Source organism: Colletotrichum jinshuiense, chromosome 7, assembly GCF_051148585.1.
Source record: "Colletotrichum jinshuiense chromosome 7, complete sequence".
Lineage (NCBI taxonomy): Eukaryota > Fungi > Ascomycota > Sordariomycetes > Glomerellales > Glomerellaceae > Colletotrichum > Colletotrichum jinshuiense.
This window is the reverse complement of record NC_139314.1, coordinates 4,166,143-4,182,011: the sequence shown is the minus strand read 5'-3', so window position 1 is coordinate 4,182,011 and position 15,869 is coordinate 4,166,143. Positions and strand designations below refer to the sequence as shown.

Sequence of the window (15,869 nt, the reverse complement as noted above, 5' to 3'; positions counted from 1 at the left end):
AGAGGTTCAAGGTGCTGAGGACCGCAGTGCAGGTGTTGCGAAAGTAACGAGGCTGCGCGGCAGAGACAGGGCCAAAATTTTGGAAAGCGTCAATCCACAGCCCTTGGTTGGGAAAGTGGGATGGATGGTGGGGCCGGACGTCGGTGTGTCGGCATCCGCGCCCCGTCCCCAGAGCTCGGGCCTTTGAACCCCTGGAGCCCGAGCCCAGACAGGCCCGCACTGTCCCTCCCGAAATCGCGGGGAAGCTTTCCCCCAACCTCGTCCTGAATGGGTGGGAGCAGGAATAGGAAAGGTCCTGAAACTTAAAAAGCAAGTCAAGCATGGATGTTACAGGTCACCTTGTAGAGAAGCACAGCATCTCGTCATGAAAACGCGGGGTAGCGAGAGTCAGTGCCGTGCCTAGTTGTGGGAGGTCGCGAGATTACTGGTTCACAAGAGCCTGCATCTTGGTTCCATCGAGAAAAGATAGGTGACGTGGCCCGGCATCTATGTTAGTGGCTCAGTAGATCGTCGGTCGAAATCTCGGGTCAAGCGCCAATGTAGCAAGAAACCAGGTGTGTGTTGGTTGAACATCATGTTTCTCATTCTCGTCATGCTATTATTACAGTCTCGTCGCAAGACAGAAAGATGCAGTCGGTCGTTTGCACCGCCGCGTTAGTTCAATCCGAAAGTCCATTGCCTGCATACCATTCCGTCCTGTCCTGTCCTGTCCCGTAATTGAAAAAGCCAAAGAAGCCAGTCCCAGAGTTGCGAGTACGTTTGAAATGAAAGCCTCAAGTGCACAAAATGGGGTTCCACCATTGTGTTCTTACGCCATGACAAGTACGCCCATGCTGGACGTGTTAAACTCCGATGCCGGCGGCACCATGACGAGGTTGCTGGCCCGCTCTTCTTCGTCGGGTCCGTCGGTCCATCCTCTCTCGGGACCCCATTTGATCTTGCGGTTGTTCGCCGCAGTAACGTCAAGGAGCCCCCGCATCATCGCGCCTGACTTTTTGACACTCGGCCACGCATCAAAGTAGACCGTAGTGAGCCAGGGCATCTCATTCAAAACTTCTGCGAGGAGAGACCGGCAGAAGCCTTCATAGAATCCGTCTGAACGACGGAATCCGTTGAATACACCATCGCTAGGATCACACTCGACCATGACAGTCAGTCGACGGATGTTGACGCATTCATGAAGCCCCAGAGCGGGATTAACCACCCATCCTCGCGGCGGTTTGTTCCATCCTGGACCGAGGCGCAGCTCCATTGACGTGATGTGAGCGCGTGAGCTGGGCTTCAGGCGAGCCAGCAGGGGCTTCTTGGTTTTGAAGAAGCGGCCCGGGTGAGTTGGGAAGATGCGGAACGAGCGGGTGCTATAGAAGTAATGGGAGACTTCCTGGTAAATCGTGCGGCATGTCCTCTGGATTCCGAGTTTCTTGTGCATTCGCTTGTAGTTGTCCGGATCCAGATCAATGACTCCGCCACTGCCCTCGAAATAATAATCGTAAATTTTGAGGCGTAGTTCAGACGGCAGCGCCATAAAGGGAAATGGCTTTGCACGCTTTCTGGCCGCTCTCCTTTCACTCAAGCTGAGAGAGCTCATCGAGAGGCCGTTGACCTCTGCATCCCATTCAGCTTCGGAAGCATAAGTCGATGGGTAGGCAGAGCTCAAGGGAGTCGTAAGGGTAGAGGGAATCGGTGTCGGGTCGTGCGACGGGCCGGCGGCACGCGAGACCTTGCCACGGCGAACCATTTCGACAGTGTCGGACTGTTGTTCGTGGTTGGGTGGAGAGTAGTTTTCTGTATACCCAGATTTCTTCTGGAATAGTTCTGTTGTGTCGGTAGAGGTATTCGTCGGGAGGAAGGCCAGGAGTGGCGGGGTGGCGGGGTCCTTGGTCGCAAAGGGGGGGGGGGGGGGGGGTATCTAGTGGCTATGTGCAGAGATTTCAATAGCTCGAGGTGTATTGTTCAGGTGAAGTAGGTCGACAGATAGTCTCGAAGGACGCAAAGAATCACAGAGGGTGGTCCCATTGTGATCGTTGCATCGAACTTGGGGACCACCCTCTAGAATTCACCACACGCGACAGCCATGTTGACGGTGGGTGGATTGTGACTGTGCTTGAATTGGGCGGAACAACGGAGCGATGATGGTTCCGTTAGTTGAAGGGAATCGGTCGAAGGATCCAGCTCTTCGAGATTGCAACGAGATGGCGAGAATCGTAGGAGGAGTTGCAAGTGGAGGTATCCGGGGGTCGGGCTCAGTATATGTGTGAGGGGGGGAGGAGATGGCGGACGGGATGCACCTCATGCATGAAGGTCACTGCCAGAGACGAAGGGCACGGTACAAGCGGACGCTTCCAACGGACAAGGTTCGCACGTGAGCCGATACTGGGGTGTTCTGTTTAATTGACTAAGCCTGATAGACCAGGGCCAATCAGCTGAGGCCAGGCCAATGTGGAACGGCACTGGCACTGAAGATGACCTCATTGGAGAGCTCCGTGCGATACCTTCCGAGCGTGACTTTCGCACTGTACCACGGGTTGGCTCCGGAGACCGGGAGATGTTCGGCAGTAAACGGGGGAGCTTGGGGATACCGGGCCAGGGCCCAATTGGAGGTCCCACAGCGCGAAGAAAGTGGCCCCCCTGTAAATCTGTTCACTACGGACAGTGGAAACCTTTTCTAACATGAGTGGATACAGTGGCACCAGCTGCCTGCGATGGACGTTGTCAGAGCTGTGGAGGTACGTAGCCATGCACCGTGCACTGTGCACCGTGCTATCTTCGACCCTGCCAAAGGTGTAAGGTGGTGCTCTCTGTTCGAAAATTTCTAGTGCCTTCGTCAGGAATATCTCCAGCCCACTCCACCTCGCTCGACCTTGTCCGCCAGCCATTCCTGTTTGCTGGCGCATCAAGTCCCTCTCAGCCATTCGACCTCGGAATCGAAGCTTCATCAGGCACCGAGCCCCTTGTACACATACACACCAAAATTGGCCCTTCGAACGTCATGCTGTCGAGGGCAGCTCGGATCGCGCGCCTGCAGCCAACTGCGGCGCAGCTGTATCGCTCCGTCGCAACACCAGCCGCAAGACCCCAATTTCTAGCTGCGTCATGGAGCAGAGGCTTTGCACACGACAACAAGCCAAAGGGCCCCTCCTCGGAAACGCCCGCTGAGCAGCAGAAGCCCGCGGGATCAACGCCGGAAGAGTCTTCAGCTTCGTCAACCAGTATTCCCAAAGCCGACGCCGAGACAAATGCCGCCGATGCGACCGAAGCTCCTGAGCAGACCATGCCTACGGGTCCTCTGCCCGATCTTACACAGGGCATTCCGTCCACTCTAGCCTACGAGATGTCCGGCGCGACCAACAAGGCAGCGCTTGCAGCGATTGCCGAGGAGGATGCCGTGGCATCAGGTGGCGGCCGTGGCCGTGGAGAGCTCCCCGACTCTGCATACGTCTCATCAACAGACAGAAAGCGACAGCAGTTCGCAAGCCGCATGTTCCTCGCCTTCATCGGCTTCAGCGCTACTGGTCTGGTCTACCTTGGACGGAACTGGGAGGACAAGGACGAGGAGACGAGGCACGCCGAAACCGCACCCAATGGCTGGGGATTCGGCGCTTGGTGGAACAGAGTGACTGCTCGGACGAGCGAGTTCCTCAACTACTACCAAGAACCCGCTTTCGAGAAGCTTCTTCCGGACCCTGATCCGTCTTTCGAGCGGCCCTACACGCTGTGCATCAGCTTGGAGGACATGCTGGTGCACAGCGAATGGACTCGTGAGCACGGCTGGAGAGTAGCCAAGCGGCCCGGCGTCGACTACTTCCTGCGATACCTCAGCCAGTACTACGAGCTGGTTCTTTTCACAAGTGTGCCCTTCGCCATTGGCGAGCCCCTCGTCAGGAAGCTTGATCCCTACCGTTTCATCATGTGGCCTCTCTACCGTGAGGCGACCAAGTACAAGGACGGAGAGGTTGTTAAGGCACGTATTATACACTCCGATATTCCGGTGCCCATTCTAACACTCGCATAGGATCTCTCGTACCTCAACCGCGACCTGTCCAAGGTGATCATCATCGACACAAGCGACAAGCATGTCCAGAACCAGCCGGAGAACTCTATCGTTCTCCCCAAGTGGACGGGCGATTCCTCTGACAAGGAACTTGTCGGTCTTATTCCCTTCCTCGAGTACATTCACACGATGCAGTACGGCGACGTCCGCAAGGTCCTCAAGTCTTTCGAGGGCAAGCACATCCCCACCGAGTTTGCTCGTCGCGAGGCTATTGCGCGGGCCGAGTTCCAGAAGCAGGTTGAGGCGAAGAAGAAGAAGGCACCCTCGGGCATGAGCCTGTTGGGCGGCATGCTCGGACTGAAGCCCTCCAACATGAGTCTGATGGTCAACCCTGACGGTGAGATGAACCCCCACGAGGCTCTCGCCCAGGGCAAGATGCTTCAGGACATCGCGCGCGAGCGCGGCCAGCGCAACTACGAGATGCTCGAGAAGGAGATCCGTGAAAACGGTGAGAAGTGGCTCAAGGAGGAGGCCGCCATGCAGGAGAAGGCCCAACAAGAGGCCATGCAAAACATGATGGGCTCCTTCAGCGGATGGTTCGTCAAGGGTGACGACGCCAACAAGAAGCAGTAAAGAGGGGGCTTCGCGAATCCAACCCCGGGCTAATCAGCACCAATTGTGCATTATACCACCACAACTTTCTTCTCTCCTCTTACCACACTATTTGTACTTGTATCATCAGGCGGGCTTGGGCGGCGGGGAGACGCCACGACTTGCATATAGACTTGGCGACGCGTGGGTCTGCGTATGTACGAATCTCTGTATACTACCGTACCTTAGGCCACCATGGAGTAGGAGCATGGTCTAGCCATCATGGTGTCTCTATGTCAAAACACACTAAATTTTCCAATGATGTCTTGAAACAATGAAGTTTCCTCGTGCTGCCAGGGTGTAGTGAATAGGACGGCGGGAATCTCAAACGTGTTAAGCAATAACATATTCTCTATTAATCCATACATAAGTTCTCCGAACTGTACTGTGTTGGCCGTCTCATTCGTTTCTTGTCATCAATAATCATGTCCAAATCCCAGCCGCGCATCTTCCTTCCCCTTGCCCCTGTGCATCCCCAACACCGCTGCGAACCTCAGCATACCTTGGGGGCCCATCTGATTGCTAACTCGCCGTACACTAGCAAGCCTCTACTCCCAACCGCCTTCCTAGACAGAGTCTAACTGGCTCTTCCTTCAGACTCGAGCCCCCCTTGCACCCGATGGTCTTACTTAGGGAGGGGTCATGCCATTCCTCGCGCACTGCTCACAGTTAGGATTCGTGATGCACTGGAAGAATCTGTTCCTGGATTAGCCACGCGAACTCGAGCCTCAGCCATAAGTGAACAGGTGAGCGGATCCTACGTACTCTTCCGGCTGCTTGTCTTTTGAGAATCTCGAGCAGTCGCACGCCGTCATGCAGTAATGCCATGACGGGCTGAAGGGCGGCGTCTTGCCCGCGGCTATCACGGGGTCCTCCTCGACGCCTGAGTTGGCGTCCGGTTTCTGGGTAATCGGTGCAGCGTGACCAAATACCGTGACGAGGGCCGTTAGGATTGCAAATTGAAGGAGGCGCATTGTATTGAGTGGTTCATGTAAAGCCGTTGAAGGGCTTGAAAATTGTGTCTGTTTAGATTGGTGTAAAGGTTGGTGAATCTTGAGCTGCTGTCTTGTCCATTTCAATCAGGATCTCGGCCGGTGTCGTCCCTTGGGTTTATATAATTCGAGTCAACCCAGGGCCAAGGCTGGCGTATAATGTTCCCTTCTGGTGAAGTTGAATGGTATTACCGCCGGATCATCTGCCTCGATGTTTGCTCTCGGTGTCGATCACCGTTTCGTCGAACTCGACTCAAGACCTCGTGACGGCAGCAGTAACAATTCAGGAGGAATGACGATGCTATCCGTGCCCCGCATCAAGTCACAATGCCTTGTATATCCAAAGATAACAAGGGCCGAAAAGAACGCATGGGCATCAAACGGTCAAAGACTCGGTACTGTGCCGCGCGGATGGTCGTACCGGTATGACCAAAACACATGGCGGGGTAGCAACGGCGGAACAGCAACAGAACGCACTTATAGAAGCCATGATCACATCACTTCCCGGTATACAGGGCAACCGGCTGTTTGACAAGGGAGGGGGGCCATGCGGGACACATTCGACGGGCATCTTTTGTCGTCGTAGAACCCTTTTTGGTGCGACGTGACGAGGACGCGTTCAACCGTGTCGATGGCACCAGGTCTCTGAAGCAAATATCCGGTTGGCATGGGCTGATATTGCGCCCACCTACTCGCAACAGTCGCGGACTGGTGTGCTATTATGGCTGTGGCGTAGTAGGATATGGATCTCACAGAGAGTTGTACGAGAGAGCACATGGCTTTGGTGACAGCCTTTTTGGTTTGCTTGGGTGAGACATCTCGTAGTCAGCCAGGCACGCAGAGTAATCTGAGCGCCTTGAGTAGCACCGTTGCCCTCTCTACTGGCAACTGGCACATAACACGACAGGAAACCTTTCTGCATCGCTGGCGGTGAGCAGCCCTGCACAAGTCGCTCACAGCGGGGGTGTTCGTTGTGGCAATGAGCGTGCTGCATCAGAACGGCAAGATCCTGGAGTACGAAACGAGGGGCAATTCGGCCAACAGCCACAGCCAAGGTATCTAGAAGGTTGAGGGAGCGCAGGACGTACGAGATGCCAGAAGCGCCCCCGATATGTAGAAAAGCTCACGGCATAGGTCATGGTATCAGTTGCCAACACCGCGTAGAGAAATGAGGGGGCTTAGAGAGCATGCCAATGAGAGATTGCCGTAGGTCGGCGCCAGTAATGCGACAAAATGAAGTTGTATACTATAACTGAGACAGGCGTTTCCCTGCCGGGTATTTGAGCAAAACGACTACAATGATTTGACGTCCCCATTTTGAACCGTCTTCTTCACTTCTGCACTTGACGGTGGGACTGGTGTATTGCTCGCCTCCGACACAGACAGAGCAACGTAACCAATAGCGGCGACAATCGCCGCCAGATCCAGAATGTGAACGAGCCACCACAAGTGTTGGGTACCAAGAGCGCACGTTGCGTACTCGGATTTCCAACTCCAGGTGGATTCGTCGAACCAAACACTGAGCAACCCGGCATTACCGCCAAAGTCGCCCATCATGCTTCTGACCGTGATCTCTCTCAGGCCCGGGACACCGGCGGCGCCAACGGCACCTCGACCCTTGGCCGTTGCCCATGTTTCGACCTGCCATGCCCTGTCGCTAGCCTGGTCGCCTTGCGTCTGATTGATGTAGTGGAACGTATCGCAACCCTCGTGATCGTGCCCGTTCAAGATCACGCCGCGGCGACCTTTGCCGTTACCAGGAGCGTCTGTGTTACCACTCATCCCAAAGATGCCCTCCAGGAAGCCCTTGCTGGCGTCGGCAGAGAGCAGGTTCTGCTCCTTGACTCCGCCACCGTCGTGATCGCCGTGGAAGTCGAAGAATGGCGCATCAACGCAAACACCCTCCGGCTTGTACAACGGAATATGGGTCAAGACAACCGTGAAGTGACCGTTATATTCGACAGCGGCCGATGTCTCGATGACGGCGTTGATGAAGGCATAGGTGTCATCCTGCAAGGACGTATCCTTTGCAGGAGTGTCCAGGTTCATGTCGTTCAAGACGATGATGCGAATCTCGGGAGGAAGACGATCTGATTCGGGGTTTTTTTCTTCGTCCACAAGGGTAGCGTTGACTTTCGGGTCATCAATAGGAAGCTCGAAGCGCAGCTCGTAGTTTGCCTTGCCAAAGACACGCTCAAAGCGCCCGAAACGATCCTGGTTGATGTCGCCAGCGTATCCAATGTCATGGTTGCCAGCTACGTTGATTACACGGCGCGACCACTTTGTAGAAGGCTCTCCCGATGCCTGGAGATAGTCCGAGAGATCATACTCCATGGCCGGGAAGGCTGCCACTTCGTCTGGAACACGTTCGGCGCCTCGCACCACACGGTTCCAATATCGACGGCCGCGGCGGCGGAACTCTTCAATGCCAATCCATTGGCTGCCCAGCAAATCTCCGAGCACGGTGACGTGCGTAGGACGAGTCCACCAGTGTACTGTTCGATAAATATGTGCAAGGTAGAAGTCGTTCCCAAACAGGTCTATCCGCTTGCGAATCGACTCGAGTTCTTCAAAGACGTCCTCGAGAAATACGTCAACGATGTCGTGCAGAGAGTGACGAATGCGCTGGCGCAGCGAGTGGCTCGATTGGAACGTCACATGAGACCATAAGCTCCTCGCGTGAGGAAAGATTGGGCCATCGTGCTTTCGGATGGACGTGTCGCCCTCGAGCTGGGGGTCGCCGAGCGCGAGGAGGCGGAACGGGGCCGGGCGGGCGCCGCTTGTTCGGAGCGGGATAGGCAAAGGAATATGATGCCGCGCGGCCTCGAGGAAAGCAGCGGCACTGGTATCGGCGTCGCTCGGACTGGATGCACGGGCGACGGGGACGACTGGGAATGCGCAGCCGAGGAAGACGGGGTAGAGATAAAGGTAGAAGGTTGACACTACCGCGAGCGGGAGCAGGAGGCGGAGGCCATGGCGGAAAAGGGCCACGAGGGACATGTAGCTGGCAGCATCAGCAGAAGTCAGCGACTCTGCAGCTGTGTATGTGTCGGGCCTCCTTTGGGAAAGTTGAGGGAAGCGGTGCGTGTTGTCAAGAAGACAGACTTCCACTTCGTCGCAATTTTGTTCTGGGGTAACATTGGACATCTCTGTGAAAAGGGGTCCAATGGGCACAGTAGCGTGAGCATATCTCACCACTGTGCCTGGGGTTGCGGTGGAGACCCTAACGCCCCTGTTCCTTAGCGATAGCTCGGTCCAGACCACCGACGTCATTTGTCCTAAGCACTGTACTTTGCTATTGTGCTGATCATTGGCCCTGATGAATGGAGTGTTCGAGATCCCTAGGGAGAGAGGCCAGTAGTAGCATACATTTTTTGTCATTGTCAAAGCCATCGGAAATGTTTCCTTCACCCCGGGAGATTTTGCAGATTCCCGAAAGGTCTCGATCAAGGAAATGGTGGGGTTTGGGGCTAAACGATCTGGTCTCTACAATAATTCCCGTCATCCCGCATTCCCAGCGACTTTGAATTCTTCAGCTTTTGTCTGCGATTAAGCCCACTATGGCGTAACATGTGCATTGAGCCGGGTATTTTGATAACAGCCAGTAGTCATGGGATTTCCTCCAAAGTAGCCTGCCCCTGAGGCAAGCAGAGTGTGACAAAGTGTGTTATCACATTTCCTTCCCGTCATCATAACGCCATGCATCAGTCCCAAGTCCCGCTAACAATCATGCATCGGATCCCATGCCCTCTTCGTCCTCCAGCTCTTCGTCTAGACTTGGCACATCGACCACGAACTCGGGTTCGTCCACATCAAACGAAAACGCGACCGGGCAGCCATCCTTTAGGCCTTTGGCAATTGGAGTATCGTCATCCGCGGCTCTAATATTCTTCCATCCTTGTGTCAAGTCGCTGGAGTTCACAGGCAGAGCATACGCCAGTTGTACATCGCCCTCTGGGAGCGCCGTCGTCTCGGGGGAAGTGTGGTTGATGGTGAGACCGTCGGGGAACCGATCGCGGAGAATCTCGAGCAGGGCGGTGGTGATTTCAGAGAACTGCTGTTGACCGTCGACGAACATCAAGATGGTGTGTGCGCCATACTTGAAGCGCACCGAGAGAAACGTGTCATCAACCTGCTGAATGAGAGTTAGCTTTTTGACGTTTGAGTGCTAGGTCCTGGTCTCGAGAGCCAACTAGACCTGGAGGGTTGCTCGTACCATCCTGATGATAACCCGGCTGTGAAAGTCTGGGAGAAATATCTGATGGCTCGTACTTTGCAGTGGATTGCTTAGTAAGTTGACGCTGGCTGGCTGTCGTAAGCCAAAGTCGTGTTGGTGAGAATCTTGTCAATTGTGAGTGGCGGAGGAGGATTGGGTAATGCGGGCGCGAACAATCAGCGCAGCGCGGATTGCGCCTAAGTGCGGGGCACAGTTCTTTGATGCGAAGTCACATGACCACGTGTCGTGCATGAGCCGAAAGCTCCTCCACCGAGAAAGCGCTGGTCCAAGCTCCTCAGTCAATCCCGGCCTTGATCCGATTTCTTTCGCGTGTGGGCAGACTGGAGCTTGCATGGCGGTCTCGTTGTCAATTGACTTCAACAGCAATAGCTTCGCCGACCCGAGAGCAAACTCACCGAACCTTGGCGGGTTCTCAGACAACCGATCATCGACTACCACATCTCATCGAGGGAATAGTCCCGCCCACCCAACTAGATAGCCACCAACATCATGGCTGAACGTCCAGAGATGGCAATGGCCGAGAGCCTCAGCTTCAACCAAAAGCCATCCGATTCCCGCCTTTCAATACCAACGCCGGCTCGCATCCCGCTCGCCGGAATGGTGGGCTTCGGAATAGGAACCACTCTAGGTCTCGCTCACGGAGGCCGGACGGCGCAGCTGCGCTTCCGCGCCGAGCATGCACACAAGATGCCGACCACCACGACGGGCTGGTATCTTTACCACAAGAGCAAAAACTACCATTCCATGTACGGTGGTCTTCGGGAGGGTCTTCGTATGGGCGTCAAGCTCAGCTTCTGGACTCTAATGGCTTTTGGTCTTGAGAGCACCGTCGACCGGTATCGCGGCAGCACCGATCTCCTCAGCACCGTCTTGGCCAGTTTGACAGTGGCCGGCAGCTTCAGTCTATGGAGTAAGTTACAGTGGCAGCCATCCCGTGTCTTGATCTAAGATAGAGTGGCATGTTTGCTGACGTTTCTCTCACCCCAGATCGCTTCTCCCTCCCCACCGCAGCTCGCACGGCAAGGTACGGATTACTGTTTGGACTGGTGTATGGCGGCCTGCAAGACGCAGTTGGCTTCGCCCGGGGCCGACCCATCGGATATGTCGAGTTTGTCCGCCGGCGCTTTGGTTCGGGCAAAGCAGCAAAACTCAACCAGTCGCAGGAGGGCTAAGTCAGGGCCCCTTTCGATGAGGTGGACATCTGACTGCAGCAAGACGTGCGTCACGAGACGCCCAACCCCGGCCCTTCGGCTGTGATGGAAAGAAAAAAGGCGGGGAGTATAGTGACATGCAATTGAGCCATCTTCTCGAGATGGCGCATGACCTGCCCAACGAGAGTGATTGCGCCCCCTCCGGCTGGGCGCAACCCGGATCAACATAGCCCACGTGACCCAGCGGCGAACAGAATCGAGACATGCGTCGCAGAATTCCGTTTTCGGCTCTCACGAAAAAAGCAACCAGACTGACAGCTGAACAAAGCCCCGGCCAGCGTCACCGACTCTGGAACGCAATTGTGGCAGGGCCAGGACCGTTTGGTTGCATTTGGGGCGGCCGGGCCTACCCCGAACTCATCGTCATCTTGGGCAACCCTATTTGCCAATGGGAGTTGCGCAATGCCACCCCCAGAGGGTTCATCCGATCGCTCCGCATCCGGCTACAGTCGGCTGTCTCCAATGACACCGGCGCGCCCACGTGACGGTCTGTGGGAGTGATAACAGACTTGGCCAAAGCTAACGGAGCTGTCGTTGGTTATCTGCCCGCAGCAGCAATACATCATGCATCGCCCATTCGGGTCAATGATGGCTGGCCCCGGCCCCGGTGTTAGATAACAGCCCATTCTATGAAGAGGCCTGGGAGTTGTCTGTGGGTACGATTACCGCATCGATCTACTGCGACGTTCGGGGAGACGGAGACGATAGTTCTGGATCGTCAAGTATAATATCCTCCCCTCGCGGAGGTGTCTGTATGTCATGGACTAGATAGCTGTCCCCCAAACATTTCCACTCTGTCCATCCCCATCCACTCCTCGTACTTACTGTCGCGCCATTTCCTTCGCATCAGCGTGTTAGTCCTGTCTTACAAGTATCCCATGCGAATGCAAATGGCTCGTCCTCTACACAAACTATGCCTGCCCGGCGCTTCCAGGGCCACCGTTATCTCTACCCCCGCACAGCAGAGACGAGCCGTTCCCGCGAAGCTGTTACTCAATGCTGCATCCACGTCATTATTCACATCGCCGTCAAGGAGACTACACCATACCAATTGCCCGTTCACGATGGCGAGGAGAAGATCCATTCACTCTTCGACAAAAAGGTCCTCTTCCAATGACCAGCTCCTCGTCGCAACCACATCCCCGGCGCACCCCACGCTCGACCCATCAACAGCATCGCCGTCATCGTCATCATCACCATCACCGTCGACCAAATTACCAACGCCGACATCCATGCGCACGCCAGCACCCCTCTCCGTGCTCCCCTTACACATGATCGTCCGCTCTCTCCTCACAACCACAATCTCCTCGTCGCCGGTCCTCCTCCCGCCCTCGCTGTGGGCAATGTCGGTACTCGCACACACCACCAGCCCGCTCCTCGACCCGGACAGGAACCCCATTCTGCGCCTCTTTCTGAAGAATACGTTTTATGCACAGTTCTGTGCCGGGGAGAACCCGGCCGAGGTCACGCGGACGATCAACAGGCTCAAGGATATCGGCTTCACTGGGGTCATCTTGGGGTATGCGAAGGAAGTCGTCTTGACGGACGCCCAGGCCAGGGACCTGGCGTCGTGCGGCGAGGGTGAGACGGCTGAGGAGTGCATCCGCAACGAGGTCATCCCGTGGGCCCAGGGAACGATGGAGACGGTCAGACTGGCGCAGCCTGGAGATTTCGTTGCCCTGAAGTACGTCGCTCTCTATTTTTCCCTGATAAAGACTTGAACCGCATATATATCCATCCGCTTGCTAAACATCATCCCAGATTCACAGGTGCTGGTCGTCAAGCACTGCATTCCCTCTCGGAACGCCTGCCCCCATCCGCAGCCTTGGCTGACGCAATTGACTCCATTTGCTCTCTCGCCGTGAAGCACGGTATCCGCTTGTTGTTCGACGCCGAACAGGCCTCCCTTCAACCCGGTATCGACGACTGGACCGTTGAATACATGCGCAAGTACAACACCACTCCCGGAGAAGCCATCATCTACGGCACGTACCAGGCGTACCTCAAGTCGACCCCCCAAACTCTCCAGCGCCACCTCAGCATCGCCCAAGACGGAGGCTTCACGTTGGGCGTGAAGCTGGTGCGCGGGGCATATATCGGTTCCGACCCCAGGCACCTCATCCACGACACCAAGTCAGACACGGACGCTGCCTACGATGGTGTAGCCCAAAGCCTGCTCAGGAGGAAGTGGAGCGACGTCCTACGGGGAGGTTTCCAAATGCCCCCCGTCAGCTTGGTTCTGGCGTCGCACAATGCTGAATCTGTGAGGGGAGCACGCGCTATTTGCGACGCGGGCGAGGCCAAGATTCAGATTGCCTTCGCGCAGCTGCAAGGCATGGCCGACGAGGTCAGCTGCGAGCTGGTGACAAGGAGGCCAGATGGCGTGCAAGAAGAGAAGCAGACGAAGGCGTCGGCCGTGGACGCGTACAAGTACCTCGTCTGGGGATCGACTGGCGAGTGTATGAAGTATCTTCTGAGGAGGGCGCACGAGAACCGCGACGCAGTGCAGCGGACGCGGAGTGGACGCGATGCGATGTGGAGCGAGTTGGTGAGGAGGGCCAAGGGTGTACTTGGGATGTCGGTCTGAGGAGACCCGTTTGGGGTCGCGAGTCCGTTTTCTTTGGGTTGCGAGGAGTTGGGGCCTATAAGCATGATTAGACCTAGCTGTAGAATTGGGCAGAGCAACAAATTCCATTATTACTTACGGCGCACCAATCTCGAAATAGGAGGCGTACCCTTTCACCGCGGAAGCATGCTCCGAAATCCTTCTGCACCTTACGCCGTACGAAGTGCCATGGCACCCAAGACCAGATTCTCCAGTTGCTCCCTACGTTCCGCTTCGTCCTTGATGGCGTCGAGCCAGGCGAGCCCGTTCAGCTTGTAGTACTTGCGCACCTTGGCCCAATCGGTCGAAGTCGCGATGGACTCGTCGGTGAAGGGGACGGGGGTGCCTTGGAAGTGTTCCTTGAGGTGGCTCTCAACCTCGTCGGCGGTCGGCGACTTGGAACCGGCGGCGGCTGTGGGAGATGTGATTTTGACGGCAATCACATCCTTGCTCGAAGGGCTGATGCCGTAGCGGCGGTAAGCCTCGGCGATCTGGAGCGCCAGAGAGTCAGTCAGAGGCCAGCCATTGACTAGACAGCACTGCAAACAGGGGAAGGGATTACATACGTTGTTGGCGGAGCTGAGGGAAGCGACGAGCTCCGAGTGGACGTTGGGGGTCTTGAGGCTGCCGTCAACCTTTGCGGTCACGGCCTTGAAGGCGGCAGCGAGGATGTGGGTTCGGGAGACGGCCTGGGAGACGTGAGTCCATGTCAGTGGCGTTCCGCTTGTGGTTGCGCGTTGCTTTTTGGGGGGAGGGGGGAGGGGGGGGAGAGAGGGAAGATTCGGCTTACCACGGAGGCGTCAATCAAAGCATACTCAAAGTCTGCGTTGCGGGCGAGAAGCTGCTGGTGCAGGAAGGCGGCGTTCTGGATGTCCTTGAAGAAGGCGATGTGGACGGCGTGGTCGGCGGGCACGTGATCGATGGGTATGGTTTCGATGATGGACGACATGTTGGCTACGGTGGCAGAGGTTCTGACGGCGGTGTCTGGGCTGCGAATGAGAGAGGTGCGAGAAAGACGAGGAGGGGAGGTGGTGAATGCGGGAAGCTGTGGACGAAACTATCGCGGGGTAGAAGAATTGAATTTCGCAGGCGCCGTCCAAAGTCAAGTTTATCGGCGATCAATTTGGAGGGGCATGGCGGGGTTACCTGACCACGTCAGATAGAGCAAGGTGCTCCACTTTTCCCGCTGTTTTCTCCCATGGTTCCCGCTGTAACGGACCGACGCAAGCAAGCTTCGTTCAGTTGGGCCTCGAGATTGGATATTACACCCCAAAGTGAGGTGTGTGCACGGAGACAATTACATGGTCATTACAGGTGTATGAGCAGCCCGGGGCCGGGAACCTTTGAGGGAAAAGCCTTGTTGCATCTCGGATTGTGGAGTAGCAGCAATGCTTCCCTGAACTTACTTGACATGGTGTAAAAATAAAAAAAGGCCTGCTTTTGATATGTATGTATCCAAGGAAGTAAGTTAAAGTACAGGCTTGGAAGCTTTTTTTTCTTCTGGGGCGCAAACTGGCCCGTGTCCCCTACCAATACAAGCACATGGTGCTTGTTTTGCCGAACCTTTTGATCTCGTTTTCGTCTTGTATTTCGCACCAACCGACCCTGTTTTGGGTTACTCTGATGATTGACTGTCGGTGGGGAGACTTGACTCGGAAAGTACCTAGAAGGGCTCAGCAGGGTGTGCTGTGTGTTCTTCATGGCCAACGATGGCCATGCGAGGAAATCAAGAGACCGCTTCTCACTAAAACGATTTCTTTCTTCTTCTTTTCGAATTTATTCAAATAAAATAAAATGCAATTTGTGCCCACGAGGAACACGTACACCATATTTCGCCAAACGGGCATAGGCTCGCTCGTCTTTGGCCCACCCTACAACGCTGGCAACAGACATGTCGGTGTGAGAGCCCAAACAAAGTTCAGATGCTTCAGCCACTGGCCAGCAGTCGCTTTATCCTATCCGACGGACAGCCTTTTTAGGAATGACGCGGCAGCCGTGGAATTCGAGAAGCCGTGTTTCTGATAATGATTGGGGCCACCAATGGCAGAGAAGAGATTGCCACCCAAGCACGGCTTGACCATCAGTGACACCTCGACGATGCCAAAGCTAGTTTACACACAGACATGCTTGCCATACCTAATGCCACGGGGAACGTAAGTAAAACCCCCCACCCCCCTTTCAA

General features: G+C 55.6%; 8 protein-coding genes across 8 annotated transcripts; 3 read left to right on the top strand and 5 right to left on the bottom strand.

Annotated features, from left to right (window-relative positions):
- Window positions 1–808: 808 nt before the first annotated feature.
- On the bottom strand, window positions 809–1,738 carry EsH8_VII_001096 (uncharacterized protein; the record flags this gene model as incomplete). The annotated part of the gene is made up of 1 exon (XM_083271229.1): window positions 809–1,738. One exon carries the CDS (start codon window positions 1,736–1,738, stop codon window positions 809–811), a length of 930 nt encoding a protein of 309 aa, XP_083128786.1.
- Window positions 1,739–2,989: 1,251 nt separating this feature from the next.
- EsH8_VII_001095 (protein translocase subunit TIM50) lies at window positions 2,990–4,624 on the top strand (the record flags this gene model as incomplete). The annotated part of the gene is made up of 2 exons (XM_083271228.1): window positions 2,990–3,988; window positions 4,013–4,624. The coding sequence occupies 2 exons, from the start codon at window positions 2,990–2,992 to the stop codon at window positions 4,622–4,624; spliced, it is 1,611 nt and encodes a 536-aa protein (XP_083128785.1).
- A 647-nt stretch (window positions 4,625–5,271) lies between these two features.
- EsH8_VII_001094 (uncharacterized protein) lies at window positions 5,272–5,616 on the bottom strand (the record flags this gene model as incomplete). Its single annotated transcript, XM_083271227.1, has 2 exons — window positions 5,272–5,338; window positions 5,408–5,616. The coding sequence occupies 2 exons, from the start codon at window positions 5,614–5,616 to the stop codon at window positions 5,272–5,274; spliced, it is 276 nt and encodes a 91-aa protein (XP_083128784.1).
- Window positions 5,617–6,927: 1,311 nt separating this feature from the next.
- EsH8_VII_001093 (uncharacterized protein) lies at window positions 6,928–8,781 on the bottom strand (the record flags this gene model as incomplete). Its single annotated transcript, XM_083271226.1, has 1 exon — window positions 6,928–8,781. One exon carries the CDS (start codon window positions 8,779–8,781, stop codon window positions 6,928–6,930), a length of 1,854 nt encoding a protein of 617 aa, XP_083128783.1.
- A 580-nt stretch (window positions 8,782–9,361) lies between these two features.
- Window positions 9,362–9,853, bottom strand: EsH8_VII_001092 (uncharacterized protein; the record flags this gene model as incomplete). Its single annotated transcript, XM_083271225.1, has 2 exons — window positions 9,362–9,769; window positions 9,851–9,853. 2 exons carry the CDS (start codon window positions 9,851–9,853, stop codon window positions 9,362–9,364), a joined length of 411 nt encoding a protein of 136 aa, XP_083128782.1.
- Window positions 9,854–10,360: 507 nt separating this feature from the next.
- On the top strand, window positions 10,361–11,043 carry EsH8_VII_001091 (uncharacterized protein; the record flags this gene model as incomplete). The annotated part of the gene is made up of 2 exons (XM_083271224.1): window positions 10,361–10,781; window positions 10,859–11,043. The coding sequence occupies 2 exons, from the start codon at window positions 10,361–10,363 to the stop codon at window positions 11,041–11,043; spliced, it is 606 nt and encodes a 201-aa protein (XP_083128781.1).
- Window positions 11,044–12,146: 1,103 nt separating this feature from the next.
- Window positions 12,147–13,669, top strand: EsH8_VII_001090 (FAD-linked oxidoreductase-like protein; the record flags this gene model as incomplete). Its single annotated transcript, XM_083271223.1, has 2 exons — window positions 12,147–12,766; window positions 12,844–13,669. 2 exons carry the CDS (start codon window positions 12,147–12,149, stop codon window positions 13,667–13,669), a joined length of 1,446 nt encoding a protein of 481 aa, XP_083128780.1.
- Window positions 13,670–13,857: 188 nt separating this feature from the next.
- Window positions 13,858–14,636, bottom strand: EsH8_VII_001089 (protein CGI121; the record flags this gene model as incomplete). Its single annotated transcript, XM_083271222.1, has 3 exons — window positions 13,858–14,178; window positions 14,254–14,376; window positions 14,478–14,636. The coding sequence occupies 3 exons, from the start codon at window positions 14,634–14,636 to the stop codon at window positions 13,858–13,860; spliced, it is 603 nt and encodes a 200-aa protein (XP_083128779.1).
- Between the last annotated feature and the right edge of the window lie 1,233 nt (window positions 14,637–15,869).